This window comes from Mastigoproctus giganteus, chromosome 13, assembly GCF_048544385.1.
Source record: "Mastigoproctus giganteus isolate SK-2022 chromosome 13, ASM4854438v1, whole genome shotgun sequence".
NCBI classification, from domain to species: domain Eukaryota; kingdom Metazoa; phylum Arthropoda; class Arachnida; order Uropygi; family Thelyphonidae; genus Mastigoproctus; species Mastigoproctus giganteus.
The window spans coordinates 86,261,308-86,289,298 of NC_143587.1; the positions used below are offsets into that span (position 1 = coordinate 86,261,308).

A 27,991-nucleotide genomic window follows, 5' to 3' on the forward strand; every position below is an offset into this window, starting at 1 on the left:
CCCATAGAAGTATCTGTAGAAAAGGCATGCAACAGAAAGAGAAAGTCTATGAGACAGAGAGTGGAGTGACTCTGTTAGAGATGAGTCATTAATTAACCTAACTGCCTTCTTCTAAATGGAATCTAGAAGCTTAAGAGAGGTTTTGGGGGCACCGCCCCAGATGAGGGAACGATATTCCACGGTAGGGTGGATTTGCGATCGGTACAGAATGAACAGCTGTCTGGAAGAAAAGTAACGCTGAGAGCGAAATAGAAAACCTGTTTTTTTTTAGCTGATGCTGTATAAGCTTGCTTTTTTGCATCATATGCCTCTGCTAATGCTCATTCTAAAAGACAAGACTGAGTTTTATAAGGATTAAAATCAACTAAGTTATCTTTGTCCCATTGGAGACAATTACCTGAAGATCAGCATTTAAGCGATTGGTAGCGGATATTCGAGAAGTTGAAGCAGTTAGGGCAGGGCAAGGTTTCTCAAAATGGAAAGTTGAATGCAGTGTGCTATCATCGGCAAAACTATGGATAGGATTTCCAGTCGATGGAAGAAGGTCATTAATATACAAGAGGAAAAGAGTGGGGGAAAGAACTGAACCTTGGGGAACACCGGCATTAGTGGAGAAGTTAGAAGACAGAGAGCCATCTACCATCACCCTCAGTGAGCGGTCAGAGAGAGAGAAACTTGGATAACCAGTTACAAAAAACAGTTGGAAAACCTTAAGATGGAAGCTTATTTAGAAGACCTTCTAAGAGCTTAAAACATCATGAAAGTAAAATGGTATAAAATACACTACAGTAAATCTTTTTCTGAAAACTTTTTTAAAAAAATTTAAGAAAGATATTTCTCATCGTGATCGGGAAAAAACATATATACATATATATTTATCATTAGTTATTTTATTAGATATAAACTGCCATTTCGATGTTCTATTAATAATAAACATAAAACATTATTATTTCTAAACGATTTCATTAAAAATATATTAAAGTGTAAACCAATTTCAGAGGGATTGTTTTTCCTTCTTTTATCATTTTAATGATAAAAGAATTACGTGATTAATCAAACAAAACTCCTACACTTTACTGCGTTCGATTTCGATCATGGGGATCTTTTTTTTTTATCCCATTGAAGACCAAGGAACGAAATTCTAATCTTAAGGCGTCGGCTTGTGTTCAACTGCGCCAGATTCTGCCTAAGTTGCTAATATCTTTTTGAATCGTATAACATCACCTGAAAGAGCGAATCCGCTATACATTTAAATATCTGAGTCACTGCAAGGACGGCTGTTTCGAAGCTTACTGTTTCTCATCAGTTAGTGGAAGGAGGAGTTTCTATAATTTTAAAGGTATAGCGTATTCGAATTTTTAAGGTGATGCTATTTAATTTATAAAGATATCAACGTTTAGGTAAAATTGTGAGTAACAATATTTGTCTCTAAGTTGAACAAAAGCTCATAAAAAGCACCCAGTAAATACTTACTTTAATTCGTAATTGATGAAGTAAAGTATTAAGTAATGCGCAAATTAATACTCTGTAAAGCGTACGAATTTAAACCCTTGCGTTGAAAGACACCTTTCAATTCATAAAATCCACATGACTAACTTAACAGATTTCACTGTTTCATCAGTTTTTATTATTAATCTAGTTTCCAATATTAGTTAACTATCAAGCAATGTTTTATTTTATTTAATTAGCTCTTCTAAGTATTCACCATACACCAGTAGCGTAGCTACAATTTTTCGGGCCCGAAGGCAAAGAAAATGTTCGGGCCCCTACTTAATTAATGAAAATTGCAAAGAGACAGCCAAAGACACTGAGCCCCTAAAGATCCTGGGCCCGGAGGCGATTGCCTTGCCTGCCTACATGGTAGCTACGCCACTGCCATAGACTAAGATCGTATTCTTTAAATGAAACCTTTCCCTGGAGAGTGTGATTGACTAAAGTGTTTCTTGCATAAATATATACAAAACAATCAGGCAACAAATACATTTAATTAATTTAATAACTTTATTTTAAAACAGTGGTACAAGCAAGATTAAATGTGGTGCCATTTTTCTTTGAATGCCTAAAAATACTGCACATTTCTTTTTAAATTCTGGAATGCCTTGAAAGTTACAAAGAATTTCTCGCTGAAAAGAGAAAGAAAAAGTATGAAATTTTAACTCGGCTTTCCAAACAAATTCAGTTATTTATACAATAACTACACCTTTCAATACATATAGTAGCAATTTTGTAGATTTTATTTATCTCATGGTCATGCAAATATTATACTTGAAGGCAACGCATATATTAATATTACAGAAGGGTGCACTATCATTTGCTGTCTGTTGGCCCTCATGAGTCGCACAGTTGATAGAATCGCCGTCCTCCACACACACCGGGTGGAAAAGACCTGAGTTCGAGTCCCGTCGATGACGTGAGGAATTTTTATGGACCATTTCACGACGTGGCTAAGTTAGTCGGTCTCAGGCGAAGGCAGCATGGTTTTTTCTCCCGGAAACTCGGGTTTTTCGTCCAGAAAACAGGAACTCGACCACAGAACACACGCAATTTATAGACAGTATAGTGTATATGTAGCAATATGGTCTTAGTCGCTAGTGCTCCTAAAACAACAGCTGTCTGCTGAAGTATATACCGATTCGAGTGATTGTTCGTTATTATATAATACTGTGCAAGGAGTGTTCTAAATACTTGTATCATACTTCAGTGTTTACCGTCTCAGCGTGTTTAAACTGCCATAAGGGATGCACATAAGCGTTGTAAAAAGCCAAAAAATACTATATTTAGTTTTTCTATTAGTAATGAAAATAAATTAAACGAATTTAAGCGTTTAATTAAGGTCAACGAATGATGAAAAAGTAGGACTAATGGAGACATTAGTTCTATTTTACCTATACTCTTTGTAACCCATGGCACCATCCAGAGGTGAGTTGAAGAATTTAATTATGGCAAGTAAAGTGTGTTCAGGAGAGAAAAAGAGATTTGAAAGGAGTAGAGAGTCACACTTCTTATCAAAAGCTCTCTGAAAGCGATCGGAGTATATCCATAGTCAAATCAATTTCAGAAGGACTTTGAGTCCGTGTGGCGCATGATGGCTTGCGCTAAAGGGAAAATGATAGTCCGAATATATTACAGAATAAACGATTCTGAAGAATATGACAAAAATCTCTTCAGGCAACTTGAATGGGTAGTCCAGTGTGATTGCCTCATTATGGACGGCTTCAGCTTGCTTCTTATAGATTGGAAATGGTCAACTGACAATGTATTTCCACATGGGGAAAACACATTTTTGAGCCATCTGGATGATTGTTTTTATTCCAGTACGTTAGAGAAAATGCAAGGGCGGGGGTCTAATATATTCTGCTGAGTTCTCACCAAGGATCCAAACTGCAACCAAAATTTGGCAGTGTAGGAACAATTTATGAAATTAGGGTATATAGTTGTTTCTCCAGTTCATAGAGCCCAAGAAATTCCTTAACCCGTTATAGTACCCCTTTCTTGAAATTAAAGCCTTCACCTTTTCTTTTGCTATAAATTTCTGGTAGTAACCAGTTTCATAATATGGGTAATGTTCAAATAGATTTCTCTGGTCAAAAGAAAAGGTGAAGGCTTTAATTTCAAGAAAGCGGTACTATAGCGGGGTGAGGAATTTCTTGGGCTCTATGAACTGGAGAAACAACTATATGCTGTTGTATACGAGTTCAATTTGGGAAGTGTGGGACTTATTCTTGAATTCACAAATGCATTGTTATAGGGGACAGGTTCCGAAAAGCAAAATACCCAAGTGTATAAAAACAGAGGTTAAAGATTTAAGTGAACAGAATAAAAATAACACTGGGTAATTAGAGAATACCACGAGACGAGATTTATATGAGTATTATAAACGTATATGTAACAAAACCGTTTATGGGACAAAACAGACGAAAGACAAAACAGTACGAAATCACTTGCAAGGTAAGCTAAAAATGGAGACAAATAACTCTTTTCTTATGTATATACAATATAGGAGGGAGTAAATCAGAGACAGGCCATTTAATCGAAGTGGAAAAGTCAAAGAAAGCCCAGAAGGAGTGACGGACGAGTTCAAAGGTACTTGGCAACTATTTCTACAGCTGGTAGATTACGAGAAAACGGTGAAAAGGAGTCAGATATAAATTAAGTGATAGTATAGTAATATCGAAGAATAGTTTATGGGAAAAACTGCTGAAGTTGAGAGAGGTGATGCTGGAATGAACGATTTACATCTTGTTACGTTTAAAAGGGCTGCATATGAGTGCATCATCCTATTGAGATGTTAATGTGATTATAATTAGATTTCGGGACGATTCTCCCTTCCCTGCATTAGGGAAGCGTTAATGTCTCCCCCAAATCTACAAAGGAATTGCAAAAGACGTGATAGGCAACTATAAACCGACAAGTTTCACTTTAGTGGTGAGAAAGATCATGGAGTCAGTGGCGGACTGGTCAGGGTGTCAGCTTGCCCGATGGCAAGTGTTAATGACCTTTCAGTCATTAAAATGTTAATGACCTTTTAGTAGCTTGAAAATATAATAGAAGTTCTAATATTATTACTGTATGCAACTAAAATTTACGTTGTATTACTATTTTAATAAAAAAATTTTTAATAAAATCATTTTTATTAAAGGGTGGGCCCCTTTGTCTCATGGCAACCAATATTTTTAGACCCAGTCCGCCACTGCATGGAGTGTATGGTTAAGGATATGATACAGGACCGTTGATAGAAATGCTATCCTTAATGGATCACAGCATGAGTGAAGGAAATGTCTAGCCAATCTAGTTAATTATTATGACGAAGTCATGAAACAGTTGCATGCAAGAAACAACTCTAACATTATTTACCTTGATTTCGCTAGAGCTTTAGGTATGTTTCTCCATTAAAGGCTCTAACATAAACTGGAGCAACTGGAATTACTGGTAAGATTCATTGGATCAAGGGTTGGCTAAAAGATCAAAAAATAAATAAATATTATCAATAGGGCTAACCGAGAATTATCTCATCTGTTGTGTGTGCATTATGTCTGTAAATTGTGCTTGTGTTCTCTAGTCGGTTTGCTTGTTTTATTGGACGAAAAACCTGAGTTTCGGGGGAGGGGGGATGATACTCTCGTGAGACCAACTAACTTAACCACTGAGTGAAAAGAGCCCATAAAAGATCCGCGCGTCATTGACGGGATTCGAATCCGGGCCTTTTCCACCCGGTGTATAGAGGACGATGATTATAACCGAGAAAATTTCTCTGATAGGAGAAACGAGAACTAGGGTTCACAAATACAAAATATTAAGGAGTATCAGACGTCTGGGTTTCACGAATTTACCTTCGCTCTGTGTGTTGTGGATAATTGGAGTAAATTGCCTGTCACGGTGATTGAGGTGGAGAATTTTGTACATTTCAAAGTGGAACTGGATGGTTACTTTTTTTGGCGTTGGAGAAAATGTGAGTGATTGAAAATTTTTTTCCATATTTTGGCAGATGCAGAAAGCGCCAACTTCCTTGCAATTTTTTTTTTTCATTATGATAATATTATTGTTAACAATAATACTAATTCAGGATTGCAGTTAGCCGATCTCAGAAAGAGGAGGTAATTTTTTTTCCCCTTGAGTTTATCCGGGTTTTTCAGCCCACATAACATGTAAATCGCCCCGTGAACGCAGACTTGTACAGACTTACACTGGGAACAATATGTTCAAGCACCGATATCAAAATTAAATAGCAAGATAATCACTCTCTGCCATAACTGCGAGATGATAAAGATACTTTGTAGCACGGCAACTTGCCTCATAATTTGTTGCAAATACAGGAGGGTTTGTATCCATGCAGCCGTGCGCAGAATGTTTCATGTGAATGGGGCGATTTATACACAGTGATCAGCTAGCTAAGTTTCTCTGATTCCTATATTATGATTCCGACAATATCAACCTTCGCTGATGAGTTCAGATATGGTCTTAAATCGAATTCCCGACGCTGTTTTTACTTACCTGTACTTACACCCTCCAGCATTTATTAAGTCTCCTTAGCATGGTGAGTCGATATAACCCCTTTACTGCTACCCACTGGGAACACACGCCTTTATAAGGTACGTATGTTTCCATGGATTATTGACTCGCCATTTTTAGCTTCTGATGAACTCATTTACATAACTCTATTATATTAGATTGAAATTTGTCCAGCTGGAGTCCTTTGTAGCACCATTGTACGGGATAACCAATATTATTTATTTTATTTTTTTTTATGAAAACCCCAAACACGAAGGGTATCAAAACCTATAGTACTTAGTACCGTGCATGGGTTAAAGGAGAAGTATGGGGGGTGGGGGATGCCGGAAACTTTGCTCTAGAGACTAAACATGGGTTTCACCACTTCAAGCCTCCAATAAGCAAAGTGGTGGTATTTCACCGGTTGATGATTAGGAAGACTAATTCTTTCAATACTATTCGTATTTATGTAAATCGTCACTAATTTCATTCATAAAATTTCATAGCGATATGAGACGTCTAGCTGATGCTACAATGACCCAAATAGCATTATTGATGCCATTCAGAGACCATATCATTGTTTTTTTATCTCTACCAGAAATGCATAGATTGGTAATAAGTCGTGAGCTCAAGAGAACAAAACTCTGTTATACATAATAGCGAAGTCCAGCGTAAGCAAACAGCATTCGAATTGACAGAAAGCATCGAAGCAAGACATTGGACACAGAGTATTTTTACCCACAACTCAGAATTTTGCGCAGAAAATTAACAAAATCAACCGAAATCAAAATCACGTGTTTAATAAGTTTAACCAGAGAACAGTGGGGAAATTTGTCACATACGTGGACTGTGGTATCAGTTAATAGTTCTATTGTACTGTACAAAGGTGAATGAGGGAATTATCCCGTTGAAATTCAGGGTTTTGTTTGGGTGCTCAAATTACATAAGTAACTAATAGTTTTCACTCTATAGCTCAGTCTGGTATGCGATTCTACTCACCTATTCTTCTTCAGCCATACCTCTCTCCACGCAAACGTCTACTAACTCCTTTTTCAAGTCGGCCACGGCCTGTGAATACAAAAAAAAAAAATTGCATACTTCATTAAGTGGAGTAAAACACAATATTAGTAAACGGATTTTTGACAAAGTTTTGATTTTATTGTTCTTCATCTATTGTTACCTTGTTACCAGTTGTACCTTTAACTCTGCTGTATATGTAATATATGTTTCTATATACATTGTCCTACCAAAATATTAGAGAACGAACCTACCTTTGTGTAGGTCCAGCTTTATAGGCCCTCATGGGTAGTGCAGTTAGTATAACGGCGCTCCGTAGCCACGTGGGCAGGCGCAGCAGTGCGTAGCACACGCTTCTTGATTAGACCGGGGGAAAGGTCAGGGAATGACCACCGCATATCCCCGGAGCAATATGGCCGTAGTTGCTAATGCTCCTAAAAACCAAATAAACTAACAAACCTAAAAACTAAATAACAACAACAGTTAGTATAATCGCCGTCCTCTCCACATAGGATGGAAACGACCCAAGTTCGAATCCCGTCAATGACGCGAGGAATATTCATGGATCTTTTTTTACAACGTGGCTGAGTTAGTTGGTCTTAAACGAAGGAAACATGGTTTCTTCTCCCGGAAACTCGGATTTTCCAGGAAACAGCAAATCGACCACAGAACACACGCAATTTACAGAGTTACAAAACTGGTGTGCAAAACTTAAAGCCCAACGCTATTTCTAAAGGTTACAACCAAAAAAATCAATCGAAACAGCCTGTGGCGATTTGCATAACTGTGGCCGTTCAGTAGAAAGCTGGTACACATGCAAAAATTTTAATCCTGATGAGAGGGCATACATAAACAGATAAAAGCAGCAGTTCAGCAGTTATGTGCAAATTACCGAATGGTGAGCACGATATTTACAGACGTTCAATTGGTTTCATAAAGTGCTACGGACAACGAACTGGCCAGTAGACGACATCTGGAAGGCTTTACCGGGGGTCGAATAATTGGGAAGCTCGAGGAAGGTCGAAGTGCGGCTGCAGAGTTCGGTATCGCCCATAGCATCGTCTAACGTGCGTGGTCGGCCTTCGGAACGACAGGTACAGCTGTTCGAAAGACCAGTGATGGTCATCCACAAAAAACAACGCCCAATGATGACCGCTATATACTCCTACAAGTCAAGAGGTACCGACACCAGACAGCGGGATCCATTGTACACCCCCTGCACAGGAGCACAGGAGGCAAGATATCGCGGTTTACTGAGGCCAGGCGACTCCACAAAGGTGGACTGTTTGCCCGACAGCCAGTGCACTGTGTCCCTTTAGCACCTGCCCATCGGAGACACCGTTTACAGTAGTGCATCGAACACAAGAACTGGACAGCAGCGCAATGGGATAAGGTACACTTTACTGATGAGAGTAGATTCAGTCTCAGCAGCGATTCTGGACGTCAGCGAATCTGGCGAGAAGGTGGCATACGGTATCACCCAGCAAACGTCACTGAAAGGATCGATTTGGCGGTCGATGTGTTCTCGTCTGGGGAGGCGTTATCTTGGATGGACGTACACAACTCCAGATAGTGGAAGGCAGTACTGTAACCAGTGCTGTCCTTTCGCATGTGCTTCTGTTCCGAGGTGCCATTGGCCCCGAGTTCGTGTTTATGGATGATAACGCTACACCCCATCACACTGCAGCTGTTAATATGCTTTTGGAAAGTGAGAACATTGCTCGTATGGATTGGCCTGCCCGTTCCGCCGATCTAAATTCCATCGAACACATATTGGACGCTCTGGGGAGACGCCTATCGGCACGTCCACACCCAACAGAAAATGTTCACCAGCTGAAGATGGCGCTTACAGAGGAATGGACGACGTTACCGCAAGAACTTGTCAAAAACATTGTTCTAAGTATGGACAGGCGGTGCAAAGGCTGCATCGACATTAGGGGTGGCCATATCTCCTACTGAGGATCTCGTCTTCCCTTTGTTCCATCTTTGGCAGTGATGCATCTGTATCATGGCAGCCAGTGCTATGTTGCCATTTTTGAATAAAGTTCCTCTGTACCGTTTTGTTTCCGTTGTTGTGTCGGTGTTATTTCCTTCATCATTTCTGTTCCTCACGAGGTTCCTTTGGTATGCTTTTCCCATATCCAGGCCACTCCTATGAAAAGATACTGGTGAAAACCTGACTGGTCCTTAAGTTTTGCACAGCAGTACAGATTATACAGCGCAATATGGACTAAATTGCTAATTATACAGTATTATACAGCGCAATATGGACTAAATTGCTAATGCGCCTAAAACCCTACAACAACCAATCACCACCTTTATAAGCGGCTGACAACAACACTTCTGCGTGCCATGGATTTGAACACGAATGCACAGATGCTTCTTAACGTTATTTCATTCCTACTCAAGAATGAAGTGCGGATTCATCACAATCGTTAATTTATTTATTTCGTATGATGTGATCAATACACGAAGGAACCAGTTTTTTCTTGCTTCCTTCGTGTATCATGGCCGGGATATCCAACAAACCGGTTGGTTCGGCACCGTCGTGATATCCAGCCCGAGGCGGGAATCGAACCCGCGACCGTTGGGTTGCCAGGCAGGCACTTTACCTACACGGCTAGCCCGGTCGGCACAATCGTTAATAATTGTCAGCAATGTTACCATCCGATTTTTTTATCTATGACAGACAACACACTTGTAGAACATGGAGCATCTTCTTTCCTGTCAAACTTGTTCTTCTGGTTACTGATTTTGTCTTAGAGTAGCCAGTGATTGAAGTATTGTGTCCTTCCTTTTCTGCTTCGATCTAAAAATGAACTCCGCCATTGCCCTAAAATGTTCTAGCATGTATGAGCATGCCCCTACCGAGGTAGCCAATATTTCTTGACTTTTCCATGGCACATTTTAATGACTCCATCCAGGCACTGTTACCTTCTTGTAGGTGTATAGTACCACATTAATTACCTATAACGGAAGTCGTGCGGACATCAAAATGCTGGATTTTCTAATAAATTGGTATGGCGGGTGTGCGACTATAAAAGGCGTCCAAATGAAACATCGCTGATTTATAAATACACTGTAATAAATGTAATTTATAAATATATTCGTCTATAAATATATTCGTTATAAATATATAAATATATAAATATAAACATAAGCTGTGACATTAGCCTACAGATCTCTCATAAAAGAATGCTCCCTTGGTTGTCCCTGAGCTTTAAATATCGCCTTGTACCTATTAAACAACTTTGAGAATCTGGAATGTGCCAGATTCCAGAGTAGTAGTAGTGGCATGTGATACAAGAAAGCAAATGTATGAGCTTATGCAGCATCAGCCAAAAAAAAAAAAAAAAAAAATCACACCATTCCCTCCAAATGCCTGTCCAGTTTCTCCTTAAATTTATTTAACCTATCAACTTCCACAACGACAGATGGAAGTTTGTTCCAGCAATTAACCACCCGCTGGCTAAAGGCAAATTTCCGCACATCTATTCTATATCTGTCTTTCCTCAATTTGAATTTACGCCCCCTTAGGTTCGTAATCTGAACAAGTGGAAGGATCCCATCAGAATTCAGCGTGCTCAACCCATTCAAGGCCGTATACACCTCAATCAGATCACCGCGCAGGTGCCTAGTCTCCAGCCACTGCAATTTGCAGAACTTAAGCCTCTCTTGGTAAGAGGATCCCTTCATTCCCCTCACCATTCTTGTTGCCCTTCTCTGTACACGCTCAAGAAAATCTACATCCTTCCTAAAATGAGGCCTCCAGACCTGTACGCAGTACTCAAGGCGTGGCCTGACCATTGCCTTATACAGAGGGACAATCACCTCCTTTTCCCTGCTAGCAAAATTCCTATATATCATTGACAAAACCCCATGACCTGCCCTGGCAGCCTGTCTGCATTGCTCAGAAAACTTCATACCTGACTGCACAATTACTCTCAGGTCTTTTTCATTTTCTACCACCTTACATGTAGTACCACACAGTTGGTATGTTTCTCTGGAGTTACTTCTACCCATATACAGTATTTTGCATTTGTCAAGGTTAAACTTCAGTTGCCACTTCTTAACCCATCTGCCCAAATTATCTAGATCCTGTTGCAGTAGCACACTGCCATTACTGTCATTAACAACCCTGCCAACCCTTGTATCATCTGCAAACTTCAACATTAAGCCTAATATACCTTCATCAATATCATTGATAAATATACAAAACAACAATGGACCTAACACCGAACCCTGTGGGACTCCACTAATAACATTAGTCCAAGAAGAGCAGCACCCATTGATTACCACCCTCTGTCTTCTCCCGCTTAACCATCCTTTTATCCATTGTAGCAACTTACCCTTAATACCATTCTGCTCCAATTTGTACAATAGTCTTCCATGCGCAACAGTGTCAAAAGCTTTCCTGAAATCCAAATATATGATATCAAAATTATTTTTTGCATCCAGTTCCTTTGTAACCACATCAGTACTTGTTGCCCAGTCACAGTGCCAGACACGCTAAAGGGTTCCTTGCAGGTTTATTTTTCTTGATAACTTCTTTGCAGCAATTTTATGTCCATAAATGTACCATGCTTTTCTATGGACCCTCAAAGGTAATATAGCGGATATAATCACCGTCCTCTACAAACCGGGTGGAAAATGCCTGGGTTTGAATCCCGTCAATGAGGAGAGGAATTTTTATGGGCTTTTTTCAGAATGTGGCTGAGTTAGTCGGTCTTAGAAGAGGATTATGTTTAGTTTTTCCCAGATACTCTGTTTTTTCGTCCAATCAACCAAAACAGGCAAATCGACCACAGAATGCCAGCCATTTACAGACACAATATACGGGTGCATCGTAGCCTTAGTTGCTTTGCTGCTTAATGCGCACACACACACACACACACACACACACACACACACACACACACACACACACACACACACACACACACACGCACGCACGCACGCACGCACAGTTTTCTATGAGATTTAAATCTAGGCCATTTACCATGATAAAAATCTGAAATGAATCTGCATGAAATTCTTCACCTAAAAATAAAACAGTACATCTACTAGCAGATCGACACTTTTATACATAGCATGATGCCAAAAACATGTTTTAAATAAATGTTCCAGTTTATACTCTAGAACAACCACATAGGCCAGAGCAGTTTGCAAATAAACATTTTGATAATGAATGCAATCATTAATATTATTTAGCAGTACGTGGACTGGAACTACGGTCAAATCAAACGCATATACTACTGTAACGCCGCGCTAATCACTCAGCTACATGACAGTCTGAAAATTAAAAGTCTTCTGCACGATGAAACAGTGCTAATGTTGCATGATGATGAAATGATGACCATAGATGACATAATTTCACTAATGTTGGATGATGCTAATGAAACAATAAACTTCAAGGAAGTGAGGAAATTACATGCGTCGCAAAATGTACATGTGCTTGCGTGAAGTCTATGCTCTGAAAACCAAGCCAGGAGAATATTTACAAACATTAGGAAACAATTGGTAATAGATGAGACTCTCTTTAGAGAATGGGTTAATGCATCCTTCAATCGACTTATTCTATTAAATCAAATAAATGACTTAACAAATCTCAGCAATCAATCAAGGATACTTGTATCGCTGTTAGAGTTCAAGAGAGAGAGAGAGAGAGAGAGAGAGAGAGAGAGAGTATCTAATCAAGACCTTCCCAATAAATCGTATGCCGTGTCCTCATAATAGACATTCTTCTTAACATCTACAACATAATCCGAAAATCCGGAATGATTCCAAATATTTGGAAGAGTTACTTCATCAGGCTTATCCCCAAAATTAGAAAGCCAAAACACAAAGATTACAAGCCGATCTCAACAAGTTGAAAATTTTCAGAAGACCATCCGTGAGGCCTTCATTCAACATTGTTTCCAACACAGGCCATCATATCAGCATACGGTTATCTGACAGGTCCACTCACACCAACTTACTGGATGCTCGTTCAGAATTGAGGAAGGCGTTAAAAGGAAATCTCAACTTGGTTATTTTCTTTAACATCCCTTCAGCGTATGACTGCTTCTCAGTACTTGGCCTAATTTAGATATTTGGAAAGCTACTTTAGAATTACAGGTAACCTTCTCAAAGTTTTAAAATTCAAATTTCAGTCCAGATTATTAATAATCTCTCATATGAATCTCCAGAATAGTACTAGAGTTGTTAAGAGAGAAGTCCCATGGGGTGGCGTCTTCTCTGGCATTCTGTTTCCAGCCGCATTGTGCATTAACTAGGATAACACACAATCCTTAAATAAATTTGCAAATGTGACCATTCTGAATCTGGAGAAATACCTTCCACAAATAGATCTTGATCTCAATCAGAACAAGTCTGCCCACAAAACAAGAATAAAATGAGACATTGAAGCTTATGTCACTATGAACGGGAATCAGAAGATGGGATCCCATACTGATTTTGGCCTTACCTAGGATATAAGCCTCACATTTCAAAACCCTTTTGCAATCACGAAAAAGAGAAATAGAAATTTTGCGTCCAGGTGGATGATACGGCAAGAACTTCTGGGCGTGATTAACAAAGATCTCATTGCCGAATATATCCAGCTTTGTCTTTTACCAATTCCCATGTATGCTTCAGCAATATAGTGATGCTGAGACAAATCAATATAGTTTCTAGAAACTCTTTCACAGCCTTGACCTGGCATGGTAATAAAAAAATAATAGTCTTTATACTGGCTAAACTGATACTAAAACAGATTGTCGCCCTGATTATAACTGGGATCATTGCTACTCCCATATAAGGCAGGAACCAGGGTAACCCTCACCTACATCTGCTGCCCATGCAGTGTAACTGATGCACTCTTAACAACGTGTTCCCTAACACAACTGATCTGTTTAAATCTCTTCATATAGTTCCAACTAAATTCGTCAATAACAAGGCATACAGAGTGAAATGTAAATGTAATAGTAATAGTAATAGAGGCATGTGATGCAAGAAAGCAAGCGTATGAACATCAGCCAAAAAAAAAAATCACACAACCATTCCCTCTAAAAGTTTGTCCAGTTCTTCCTTGAATTTATTTAAGCTATCAACTTCCACAACGACAGATGGAAGTCTGTTCCAGCAATTAACCACCCGCTGGCTAAAGGCAAATTTCTGCACATCTATTCTACAACCGTCTTTCCTCAATTTGAATTTATGCCCCCTTAGGTTCTTAATCTGAGCAAGCGGAAGAATTCCATCAGAATTCAGCGTGCTCAACCCATTCAAGGTCTTATACACCCCAATCAGATCATCTCGCAGGTGCCTAGTTTCCAGCCGTTGCAATTTTTAGAACTTAAGCCTCTCCTGGTAAGAGGATTCCTTCATTCCCCTCACCAATCTTGTTGCCCTTCTCTATTCACGCTCAAGCAAATCTACATCCTTCCTAAAATGAGGCCTCCAGACCTGTACGCAGTACTCAAGGCGTGGCCTGACCATTTCCTTATACAAAGTCCTCCCTTATATATGTGTCAGGCAGGACTCTTCACAGTGTTTCACCTATAGAAAGAGCGACCCTTACGCCCCCACATCAGCAAGGGTTATAAGTTAATACATGCCTCTGACCAGGTATTAACCTATAACCTCTGTGATCATTACTGATATTGCTGACCACCCAGTTTGCTCAAGGGAATAATTTTATGTTTTTGTTGCTAAAAACACCAGTTGTTATTGTTATATAAATATTATATATTAATAATTACACACAGTAATAAAAAGTAGGTTGGCTTTACTAGAGGCGCACCTTGCATGTACCATACTGATAAAGACTAATCAATGAAGTGATGTAAATGTAATGTAACAGCAGAAACGGGCAGAGATACAGACTAAGCTTGCGTGAATCTGCTTTTATTTGTATCTCTGACCTTCAATCTAAGATAAAAGATATACCAAATATACAACGTAGCTGAGTGATTGATCACGGGTTTGAGTGGACTGTGGTTCACACTCGCATGACTGCTAAATACTGTTAGGGACTGCATTCGTAATCGAAATGATTAATTGTAAACTTGTCTGACCTAATGGTCGTGCCGAAATATAAACAGAACATTTATTTATACTTGCTAATAATTTCCGTGAGATTCATAAACACAGTTCTTTGTTGCAATCTGGGGCTCTAATTTTTAAACTGGTAACTGTAGGATGGTTTTTTGTTTTATTCCTACTAAATACTTTCTAATTATTCCAAAACATTTGTAATCTTAATATTTAACCGATTTTCCCCATTACCCTACTCGTTACTTGTTTCAGGTGAAGTCTGATACCAACGACAGAATGATACCAGAATACTCCAGTGTTTATCACCATCACGAGCAGTTTATCAGCTGATCTGTACTCTTTCAAGGACTGTATCCAGTTTCCTCGTGTACAGCAACAGTGCCACAACAAGATATCTTTTACTTAGCAGCAAAAATCCTTTCACATTATTAGTCAGTTTGCCTGTTCCGGGTTTATCTTACTTCAAACCCGCACGCCACAGTAACCTGGGCGTTTATAACTTTTTTGCAACTGTTGTGTTGTAGCAAGCAGAGTTGGGCATTATTCGAATAAAACTTAGAATAAAAAAAATTATTTCTTATAAGTATTACATAATAAAGTAGAAATTAAATACTCACCTTCTCTTTATTCATACATTCAGCTATCTAAAAAGGAAAGAAAGAAAAGGAAATGAATTGATTAAAAGCAGAGATAAATATTTTATGTACACCGTTACCTACAAGATATCATTACTACACTCAAAGCTGTTTCAGAGGATTTTTTGCCTTGCCCTAAGATGACACTTCGGTCGTTGACCCTGAGATCAAAATATGCAACGATTACCCTATGATCATAGGGCGCTTCTTGTTGCAAAGAGAATAGATAATTGCGTAATTACATTCTAAATCGTAAAAATATCGAAAATAACGGAAGTCTCAGAAAACAACCATATGGAAGTAGCTACTTAATCTCAGATGAGACATGTGAAGCAGTAACTCTCTGTGTCTGCATCTTCTAGTATACTTTATAGTTTGACTTCAGTTCTAACGGGTTTTATATTATCCTTCATAAAATACGGTTATGTCACTTATAAAATATAAAAATTTTGCCACATCGGTAAAAATTCATGGTGCTAGATTCAGGATGATCATAAAATAGCTTCCCTTACCTTGTCGTAGTCTACTCTATCTCTGCATGCCTTGAGTGAAGCGTCTATGTCACTAATTGAAGAACCGTACACTGCCTCCTTGCAGTTTACCCATGCTTCAAGTACCTGTAACGACAGTATTTTTACAGAACTTTGTGGACTTACATTAACAAATATCAATTACATAATAACTGTTATAATCGAAAATTTATGGATAGATCACATTGTTAAATCATTCGCATTTTTCTATAAGAATAAAAAATGAATATAATGCAATCTTTAATATATTCTTCCTTTATCTTATCATTCGTTTTAAGAACAAATTCTAAGCTTGTCCAAAGTAAGACTAAAGCATATTAAAATGGTTTTCGATAAAATTTCCAGTATTATAGTTTCAGTTTTAGAAATAATAAAGATTCTCTTCCTTTAAGAACGCATCACTGCATTAAGAACACCATTAATATAGTCTGCAGCTGAGCCCATTGCGTGAAATTTTAATATTATCAAAGATTTCATTCCACATCATCTCTCAGTGTTTTACTCCCTCCTCTGGTGTCCAATTTTTTCCTCTGCTGAGTCCATGTGACTATAAAACTGAAGCTATTTGGAGTTGCGAACATTGAAATCACCAAGGAAAATCAATTCACTGTTATGTCGAGTTTAGGAGGTTCTGAGTGATTTGCAGAATTCGGAGAACGATAGAGGCAACAGATGAATTTTAATGGGATAAATGGATTTTATGCCAGAGAATATAAAAAAAGGGACGATTACTGTTTGGGAACTCTCTGGCGAGGAATATCATTTCTTTTACATCAAAAGTGGATGTGTTTCCTCGTGGGTAGCAAAGATGGTAGGATCGCCGTCCTGCCCACACCAGGTAGAAAAGACCTGAGTTCGAGTTCCGTCGATGACAGGAAGAATTTTTGTGGGCCTTTTTCGCAACGTGGCTGAGTTAGTCCATATCCAGATAGGGCAACACGGTTTATTCTCCCGGAAACTCGGGTTTCTCTTCCAGCAAACGGAAAATCGATCATCATAGAACACACGCAATTTACAGTTGTTGTTGTTATATTATGGTTTTAGGAGCATCAGCGACTGAGACCATATTGCTCCGTGTATACTGTCTGTAAATTGCATGTGTTCTGTGGTAGATTTTCTGTTTGCTGGACGAAAAACCTGCGTTTCTGGTAGTAAAAATCATCTAACCTTGCCTGAGACCGACTAACTCAGCCAGGTTGTGAAAAAGACCCATAAAAATTTCTCCCGTCATCGACGGTGCTCTGACACGGATCTTTTCCACCCGTGTGGTAGAACGGTGATTCTACCAATTAGTGATGGCCATGCACATGGAAATGTACTGTGAGCTCCTAACAGTTCTACCATTGTGAAGGTGCAACAGAAGTCTAGTTGTCCTAGAACAACTGAGGTTTGTTATTTTTGATCTTTTTTTTTTTTTTATACAGTATTTTAAAATTTATTTCATCTGTTTTCTCCTCTAGTAATTTCTTTCCTTGTCTGTGACGCCCAGTGGTGTATTCGGGCTGGAACAACGTTCCGGTACTTTTTCAAAATGTCATAATAGAAAATCATTAAATTTATACACCCAATATTAAGAAAGCATAATCAAAGCGAGGGAGAAATATCTATTTTACTCATTGCTACTAAAAATATATATTAGTAGTAATCTTTAAAATGAATAGATTTCTTTCAAAATTTATTTAAAAACAAAAATATAAATTTCGCAATGAAACTTGAACGTTTCTGACTAAAGTACAATTTGTTAGATAAAGAGATCCAACGAATGAAATATACTATGATGCGTGCGAACGCTGCATTTTGATTCGCCATGAGTTGAACGCTAGAACTGGTTGTTCTATGAACCGAGTCTGAAGTCTGATTCAGTTACTGTACGGTCGATGTGGCGTTATCATATAATCTTCTGGAGAACGAGAGTTCCGGTACTATTTTTTTTAGCAATACACCTCTGGTGACGCCATCTTTATCACGCTTCTGTTTCACCAATATTTCATTAACATTCTTTCATCCCTAAGTTTAATGTATTTACTTCTGCGTGACCTTCGAGCGTTCAAGGGTGGAGAAAAAAAAAGTAATTTATGAAATCGAATTCCAGAGCTGTCAAACTAGTTTTATTCGAGATTAGCAGCAGACGAAAAAAAAAAAAAAAAAAAAAAAAACTAACTGAATTAGCTTTCAAATTCACTACAAGTAACGGTTTTTTTTTTGTTTTTTTTTGTTCTTTTTTTTTTTTTTGTTTTTTTTGTTCTTTTTTTTTTTTTTTTTTTTTTTTTTGAAGTTCATTTTGTCGTTTATTAAGAAATAGTACATATACGCATAACTTCGGCGCATAAGTACTATTTTTCGCTAAAACAGTTATAATCAGGGTTGGCGCCTAAGGCAAAACCTTGTAACGGTAGGCGCTGTTACATATCGTATCTTAACACGCATATACATGCGCTGCTAGATGAGCTACTTCATCGTATCATAACACGCATCTAGCAGCGCCTATTTTAGGCGGTACAGTACTATGCAGTAGCGCACCTAACGGTGCCTTTGCCAAATTCCTCACTTGGCAACCCTGGAGCCGGCTCTGGTTATAATATTGCCCTTGCCAGTGGATATAATCATTATTCTCCTCACATTGGGTGGAAAGGGCCTGAGCTCAAATTCTGTCAATGACGGGATTTGAACCAATATATTTTTCAACCGGTGTAGGAGGAATTTTTATGAGCTTTTATCACAATGTGGCTGAATTAGTGGCGTAACTAGGGTGAGGCAGGCGGGGCACGTGCCCAGGGCGCCAAATTTGTGGACTCTTTTTCATGGTTAAAAAATGCAAGTGGCAGTGATCACAGTGTGCTGAAGTGGGATTTACTCAAAGAGGTAACTACCATTAGGGGTAAAGGGAAGGAATTTTGCTTTCGTAAAGGCGACTACGATGGTCTGAGACAGTATTTAAATTCTATACAGTGGAACCAACTGATGATATTACCAACAGCAAATTCAAAATGGGAAGCATTCAAAGAATTTCTCTTGGAAGCTACTAGGATTTACATACCAACCAAGAAATTTTTTTTTTTTTTTTTTTTTTGATTTGGTAGTTGTTGGCGCATCGGCTTCTGTGGCCATATTGCACCTCCCAAGGTTTTTGCAGTACTTTGATCCAAGCCCGAGGCGAGAATCGAACCCGCGACCTTTGGGTTGCCGGGCAGGTACTTTACCCACTCGGCCAGCCCGGTCGGCTCCAACCAAGAAATATTGTTCAAGGTTTAGGCCTAAATGGATGTCAGAGGAACTAATGAGACATATGGTAGAGAAGAAAAATGCATGGGATACATACAAATTAACACGTGACACAGAAGCCTATGATAGAAACAAGTTGATATGTAACCAAGTTAAAAAGGAGGTTAGAGAGGCAAAGGCAGATTATGAGAAATCTTTGGCAAAGGATGCAAAGAAAAAAAGCAAAGAGTTCTTTACCTATGTAAACTCTAGAAGGAAAGGGATGAATCAGATTGGTCCACTGGATATTGATGGTTCAACTGTTGATGATCCTGCTCAGGTGGCTAACAAACTAAACGAGTATTTTGCATCTACATTCACACATGAGGAGTTATTAAGGAAGGGGAATGCCAGAGGTGAAATAAACTCTGGCAGGGAGCTTATATGATTTTGTAATAACTGAGAGTAAAGTGGAGGAGAAATTATTGAGGATAAACATAAAACAGGCACCCGGGGTGGATGGGATCTATCCAGTTATATTAAAGGAGGCAGCAAAGGAAGTAAGCAAACCCTTAGCCATAATTATGAGAGTTTCTTTAGAATCGGGGGAGGTACCCATGAACTGGAGATGTACAAATGTGACCCCAATTCACAAAGGAGTATCAAAGGCTGACACAAGTAATTATAGACCTGTGAGTTTAACTTCTGTTCCAGGAAGATTAATGGAAGCACTGGTTAAAGAAGCACTGCAGGATCATCTAGACAAGACTTCAGTTATAGCTCGGACAGAGCATGCTTTTGTTAAGGGAAAGTCTTGCCTGACCAATTTTGTTGGATACTATGATGCAGTCACAAAAGAACTGGATGCAGGGAATAACTTTGATAATATATACTTGGATCTTAGAAAGGCTTTTGATACTGTTGCACATGGAAGACTGCTGCACAAATTGGAGCAGTGTAGCATTGGAGTTAAATTGCTGCTATGGATAAAGGGATGGTTGAGGGGAAGATTACAGAGAGTGGCAATGAATGGAAACTGCTCATCGTGGACTAATATTATTAGTGGAGTCCCTCAGGGTTAGTGTTGGGTCCATTGTTGTTTTCTGTATTTATAAATGATATTGATGATGGCATATCAAGCTTAATATCCAAGTTTGCAGACGATACAAAGGTTGGCAGGTTTGTTAAGGACACTAATGACAGTATGCTGCTGAACAGGATCTGGAAAGGTTGAGCAGATGGGCTGAGAGGTGGCAAATGAAGTTTAACATTGACAAATGTAAAGTACTACATATGGGAAACAGTAATTCCAGAGTAACGTATCAACACTGACAGTGGTAGAGAATGAAAGGGACTTGGGGGTAATTGTGCAGGCAGATATGAAGTTCTCTGAGCAGTGCAGACGGGCTGCAAGAGTAGTTCATGGTGTCTTGTCAGTGATATACAGGAATTTTTCTAGCAAGGATAAGGAGGTAACTATTCCCTTGTATAAGGCAATGGTCAGGCCACACCTTGAGTACTGTATACAGGTCATTAGGCCTCATTTCAAGAAGGATGTAGAGCTGCTGGAACGAGTACAGAGAAGGGCAACAAGATTAGTGAATGGAACAAAGGGTTGCTCTTACGAAGAAAGGCTTAAGTTTTGCAAATTACAGTGTCTGGAGACGAGGCACCGGCGAGGTGATCTGATAGAGGTGTATAAAGCCTTGAATGGTTTGAGCATGCTCAATGCTGATGGGATTCTTCCTCTTGCTCACATTAATCACCTGAGAGGGCATAAATTCAAATTGAGGAAAGACAGATGTAGAGACGTGCGGAAATTTGCCTTTAGCCAGCGGTGGTTGGTTGGTTGGTGGAACAGACTTCTATCCCTTGTTGTGGAAGTTGATAGCATAAACTCAGCTGGACAGTTATTTCGAACGGACGGAGGGATGAAATGGGGGGGTGGTGAAATGATGCAAGAAAGCATATGATGCTTTTTTGCATCATATGCCTCTATTAATGCTAATACTAATGCTAATGCTACTTGCATTTCACGGATATAATATACTGTATTGATGCCTCATAGCCTTTGTTGCCTATGCGTTTAACACACACATACACACACACACACACACGCACACACACACAAATTGTATACAGTGACGGACAAAAAACTGCATCACTTGAGAATTTGCAATTAATGTGTTTTGCGCTGCGTTGTGGATTGTAGAAATGTTCGAAATGCATTTGTTAGATGGGATATATATCTCTGTGAATGAAATCCAATAAAAGACTCCACCTGATATACCTAACTGCCGTAAATATCTCCCCAAAGGGTGAAATGTGTAATTAATGGAAATATGAGAAATCATTCAAATAGCAATCATGACAACCAAACATACATATAATTGCATTTACGTGTACAAACTGAAATTACAAGTTAACGTAACAGTATTATGTACTGTAAATCAGCAAAATAAGTCCTCAATATTTTGTTGTTCTTCCTCGAGCTGCGATTACAGCTTGCAACGATCTGACATAGAGTTAATCAACTTCTGGATATATGGTTGCCCAATTTCGTGGTACCACACACTTACAATGCTCTCCTGCAGTTGAATCTTATCTTACTTGTTGGCTTCTTCTGAGCAATTTAAGACGACATTATACTAGCAAATTTTCAATAGGGTTCAAATCTAGACAGTTGCCGGACCAGTCCAACACTGTAATGCCAGCATTTCTGAGGTATGATTGCACCTTAAGGGAGAAAAACGAGGGGAAACATCGGTGTAAGTACGTTTTAAGCCTTGTGAGACAAGAAGACAAACTCCTCATTAAATCTAAATAGCATAAAACTTACCAACTTTGCTGTGTGACAAGGTGCTGAGTCCTGTTCAAAAATGCAGTTTTGGACGTCTGTGTGGTAATCCCTAATAACGGGTTTCAGGCACTCCTCCAAAATAGCAGTGTAGGTTTCTACATTCACCGTTCCGTTAATAAACTTAATTCGCCCCACCCCTTTGCTTGTTATGCATCCCCCATATCATCTTACCGGCCGGAAACTTTACAGTCGGTGTTATGCAGTCAGGCTGGTATGCCTCCGATTTTCGTCTTCTGACATATCGCTTCTCATCTGAGTCATGCAGGTTGAATTTCGATTCGTCAGAAAAGATGACGGTGTCTCATTGCTCTTTAGTACATGAAACATGCTTTTTAGACCAAGCAAGTCGATTCTTCTTCTTCTTCTTCATTTGTTGGGTCAATAAAGGCTTCTTCTTGAGCCGATAGCAATGCAGACCACATTCCGAAAGCCTTCTTTGTTCACTTGTTTCAGCACCAGAGGCCATTTCAAAGTCCAGTTTTAAATCAGGAGCACTAGCATTGGCGATTACGAAAGCATAGCCGTTTCAAATATCGATCTTGGGATGGGAAGGCGTAGTCACTCTCTTATGGCCTGATCCAGGTCTTCTCTTCACATCACCGGTTTTACGGTTTAATTTACGCACCTGGGATACTGTTTGCTGGTAGCAGTCTGCTTTATCAGTGATAGCATGCTTAGAAAGCCCTTCCTGGGACAGAGCAACAGCTACACTTTTTTCCCTTGTTGTCAACTGAACATATGGAGCCATGCTTACACCTCCGAAAAACAGGATACTAATGAGCGTGTATACCCTTTCAACGCCGTATTTATAGAAACGGCTGATGCAATACCTTGCAATTAGTGTCTGATGCAATAGAAGCGTTATCTGACGCAATACCTTTGCTTTGCGACAAACAAAATGACTCTAATCGAACAATATCTTATAAGTTTCATTACAAATGTTACTTTTTTTTAAGGTGATGCAGTTTTTTTGTCTGCCACTGTATGCGCGGAAATCTGCCTTAAGCACGTGGGTAATTGATTGCTGAACAAATCTCATTTAGTAACTAGTTTGAATAAATTCAAAAAAGTGTGGAAGTAACTAGTTTGAATAAATTCAAAAAAGAACTAGACAAACTATTGCAATTTTGCAGAAATTGTTTTTTTTTTGGCTGATTCTGTATAACCTTGCTTTCTCGTATAATTTCCCACTTCTAATACTGATAGTAATAGTAAATTGTGGATAAAGAGGAAAATATATTGTCTTGGCAGATTTGTATTATTAAAAGAATCTGAAAAATAAAAGAAAATGTTTGTTTGTTTACTAAGTTTGTTTTCTTTCTTACCTCCGTAGGTATTGTGCTCCCCGCACAGGCCCAGTAAGCTTTAGGTGAACGTACATTCTTCCCTTCTGAAAAGAACAAAATAGTTTAATAATATCTGAAGGTGGTTAAGTAAAGCAATTTCAAAATTATATGGACAACAATTAATTAATGTACACTGCCCGTAGTCTACACTTGGCCCAAGCCAAGTGAGATAGACGTTAAGGTTATTGCTAACCTTGTCTATCCCAGTGGGCCTGGTTTCTATCCCTGCCACTGGGAGGCGGGCACTTTTTTATTTATTTTATTTTTTTTTCTCTTTCTTCTGCACACAGGAGTAGGAAGCTTTGATTTCTGAATGCCTGTGTGGGGAGGAGAATTTTATTATTTTATTTTATTTATTTATTATTTTTTTTATTATCATTATATTTGTTGTTGTTTTTTATTATTTAATAATAATTTATTAATTTATTATATTTTTATTTATATATATATATTTTATCATTATATTTTTTATTTATATTGTTTGTTGTTTTTTATTATTTTTATTTATTTTTATTTTTATTGTTATTTTTATTATTTTTTATTTATTTTTATTATTTTATTTATTTTATTTTATTTTTATTATTATTTTTTTTTAGCTGGTTCCCAGGCCTGGGAAACCTGAAGGCGGGATTGCTGTCATCCTCTGGTCTAACACTTCTACCAGAGGATGCTGAAATTTTGTGGGATCAATGCAAACAGTGAAGCAGACCCGAGCTCAGCTCCACGTTCATAGGGTCGGGCATCGGATAGCAGTTATTTTAGGTTATGGCTGCTCCCTGGTAGCTGGATGGACTGTGTATAACACAACCTCGCACTTACACATTATACAACCTAACACATTTTTTTTTTTCCAGGCTCGTTTACGTATAATAAAGTCAGTGATATTAGGTGGATTTGGACAAATCCACCTAATATCAAAATGTCTAGGAGCCACCAAAAACTTTAATAAATAAATAAATAAATAAAACGTTCTAAGAGATAATAATAAAATACATGAAGATGAAGTTTTTACGGTATTAAGTTATTAATCACTGGAATAAGTTACCTTAGTGGATAGCTGAGACGACCGAGTAAAACTTAAAAAACCAGCTGGATCGGTACCAACGGAAAGGTGAAAATAAACGAAAATAGAAATAAATTTTAGATATTATAGATATATTTTAGATAATTTTAGATATAGATTAGGCGCCCGTAAATGGCAATTTAGATGAGCCTGAGGGCTGGTATTCCTTATAAAATCTGCAAATAAAATATACTTTCAAACTGCAAAGTTGCAGTTTCTGGTAAAAAGGCGCGTGTTGCCGATATGTTTAAAAGCTTGCATCATGATATTTACCTTTATACTTGTACCTGATTTTGATGCCAAAAAAATGCCATAGAAATATAGAGTATGCAAATTTATTTGCTTTATATTTGCTTTATATTTATATTGTAATCCTAATTTTGGATTATAGTGTTAATTTTTTTATTATTATTAAAGTAAGGTGTAGGGAACCCTGGAAAACAAATTACATAGAGCTTTTACAGTTTTCAGATGGTTGTTCGCCTCAGAAACCATTCCGAAGGTTACTGTTGCTCTTAAAAAGGTGCCTCTTTCCATCAAAAAATGACAGTTGAGCTAAGTTTAATGAGGTCGCCATCGGAGAGGTTCTTTGATGGGGACAATGGCAATGGTTAGGCACAATCCAGCCTGAGGGCTTGTGTACAGAGGAGTACTCGCTTTGACGTTTTTGGAAACTGCGGACGCAAAATTTCTGAGGAATATAATCCTAATGGAGTATTTGTTGTTTGGCAGCCCTGTGCAATTGTGGAACTGAAGCTCAACTTAGAATCTAAAACGACTCTTACCGTAGAAATACGAATTCCGTCTATGGAAGATATGAACATTTAGTAAATTAATTTTATTAGAAATATTAATACTAATACTAACGTTTGAATATCAGAAAGATGTGCACGCACTCACAAATTCAACGTGTGCTCATTTTCATTTGTCAGTTTGTTATCTATGTGCACAATTTTAGTTCGATTTACAAAAAGGAAAAGTGCAAATCCCGCTGTACCCAACAAGTATATTTTGTAGGTAAAAAGCGTGAACAATATAGAGGATTATCTGGCGCTGTGTGCAAGATGCTCTGGTCTTTCACAACCATTCATATCGAAACCTACCTCATCACTAAACAAAATGTATTTTTCTGTATTTTTGAATATGGCCAGACTTTTTGAGGCACTTATGTGTCAAAACAGACCATAATTTGAAAAATTTACAGCAAAAACGCTATCCTATAAATCTATTATTATTGCCATTTTCTGAAAATTCATAAAATATGGTACTAATTTTGTTCCCTCCTCTGTAAACGATTCAGCATAAGAAGAGATCAAAATGTAAATAATTTTAAACAACAACATACCACAGAGTTCTTCAAAAGTAACTGCAGTCGCCACCGTCACAAGACAAACAAACACAACGACAATGGACTTCATCATATTAATGGTAACAAGTACTCAAATATGAAATAGGTCTACCAGTGCTATTTGGATTGACTTGGTTGTTCTCTTTTATACGAGGGTCACTACAGTTGGTTGAAGGAAGTAGTGTTCTTTTTCCACTGGTGCGGTGATTACGCAATGACACAGACTGAGATTGACAATCAAAGGTCAATTATGATATTCCTAAGAGAAGGAGTTAAAAGGAAACCATTGTGGTTTTTTTTTCTGTTGAAAGGAAAAGTCCTGAAAACGAAGGTCTCTCTCTCTCTCTCTCTCTCTCTTGAGAAATGCCAAGGTGAAAGATAGGTTCTGATGTAATCAGAACATGCAAATGACTGATTATTTAATCACGCAGTATGGAAGGCATCCAATCGAGCAGAGAAAAAAAATTATTTGCATTCGTTATAGATTAACAGAAACAACTTTCTCATTAAAAGTATTATTTGAAATTCCCAGAACAATTTTTCTTATCGAAAACGAAGGAATGAACATTCCGGTTACATTTCCTTAAAAATATTGTCCTTGAGCAACGTATTTTTGATGGTGATTGAAACTTTGTTGGAAATACTCCAGGAAACTTTTGAATCACCAGCTTTAGTATTTTAGTAACGTTAACATGTAAGACATCTAGTCTTACAAGTTTTAATTTTATAAGTAGAATAAAATTTCTGTGGAGTAAACAGCTAATAAAGGCAAAGACGCGTTTAATGGAAGCGTTTAAAACAACTCATTAGGAGCATTATGGAATGGTCAAAAACTAATACAGCAAAGGCTAATACGGAAGTCAGCCAGTACTGGCAGCCAAAAACAATGAAATTTTATAATTCGTTCCGGTTACTTCTGACAAATGGGGCAGTTGAAGGAGATAGTTGATTGGGTTGAATTATAATGAATAATCCGGGGCTAAAAAATTAGAAGGAAAATATAAGAAAATTTTCGAAGGGAGAGAAGAGGGAGAAATGAGAGTAAGGGGAAATAGTAGAGGGTGTAGACGAGCTGGGGTATTTGTAGTGATGTAGTTTCGGTAGTTAAGTGTCGTGAGGAGTTTGAATATTGGTAGAAAAAGACATAATGGGGAGGTGCAGAACAACAAGCTACCTATCCTGTCTCAGCTATCTCGAAGTAATGTTTATTAATAAATGGCAAAGAAAGTTTAAATTAAAAGAATTGGTCTAGAAGCTAGGAAGTATGCCAGACAAATGGTGGCCGTTGATGTCTATTACAACTATATTAATTCCACCTAAGATTATCAGAGAACTGTTTCCGATATTAGCCTGGACTTCAGGAGCTAAATAGAAAGATTCATCTAAATTTTTAAAAAGTCTTTCCTGCACTAGAGAGAGAGAGAGAGAGAGAGAGAGAGAGAGAGAGAGAGAGAGAGAGTGGGGTGGGGGAACGATCCCAGAAAGAAAACCCTCACCTTGAATAGAAAAGGGAACGTAAGCCTTCAGAACCATCGATTAATGTAAGATTATGGTTAAAATAATCGAAAGTGAATAATATATGTTGAAAAATAAATCTGGGGTATTGTAAATAGGTAAGGGATACTTACCTATTAAGAGATATCGACGGGATTCGAACTCAGGCCTTTTCACAGCCGGTGTGGGAGGAGGGTGACGATACCACCGTGCTAACGTGCAGACAGGAGAGAATGAAAAGTGTAAAGAGTGTTTAGGGTCAAAAGGCACCCGGGGTTTCCCCATCTCTGTGTGGTACATTGTCTTGTGATACAGTACACTGTAAAGGCCAGAGATTTAAAAGCATATGGGTATTGTTTACACGTAGTGTTGTGCACCGTTGTTCCTCTGGTCATTTAGCCGCCAGACCTCTGCTGAGGCCCGACGTTGCCCGCAGTTTGCCCGTGGAGACAGACCAGGTACACTAGTAGTT

General features: G+C 38.3%; 1 protein-coding gene across 1 annotated transcript; it reads right to left on the bottom strand.

Moving 5' to 3' along the window:
- Positions 1 to 6,987: 6,987 nt before the first annotated feature.
- On the bottom strand, positions 6,988 to 26,163 carry LOC150076239 (uncharacterized). Its single transcript, XM_090387766.1, has 5 exons — positions 26,023 to 26,163; positions 23,594 to 23,658; positions 16,190 to 16,294; positions 15,660 to 15,686; positions 6,988 to 7,056 (listed from the first exon to the last, which is right to left on the bottom strand). Exons 1-5 carry the CDS (start codon positions 26,096 to 26,098, stop codon positions 6,988 to 6,990), a joined length of 342 nt encoding a protein of 113 aa, XP_090243892.1. The 5' UTR covers positions 26,099 to 26,163.
- Positions 26,164 to 27,991: the final 1,828 nt, after the last annotated feature.

Excerpts from the sequence above, each read along its gene's own strand:
- LOC150076239 (XM_090387766.1), bottom strand. The coding sequence starts at position 26,098 with ATGATGAAGTCCATTGTCGTTGTGTTTGTTTGTCTTGTGACGGTGGCG. Across the intron at positions 23,659-26,022 it reads TACTTTTGAAGAACTCTGTG|AAGGGAAGAATGTACGTTCA; the intron begins GTATGTTGTTGT and ends TGTTCTTTTCAG. Across the intron at positions 16,295-23,593 it reads GGAGCACAATACCTACGGAG|GTACTTGAAGCATGGGTAAA; the intron begins GTAAGAAAGAAA and ends CTGTCGTTACAG.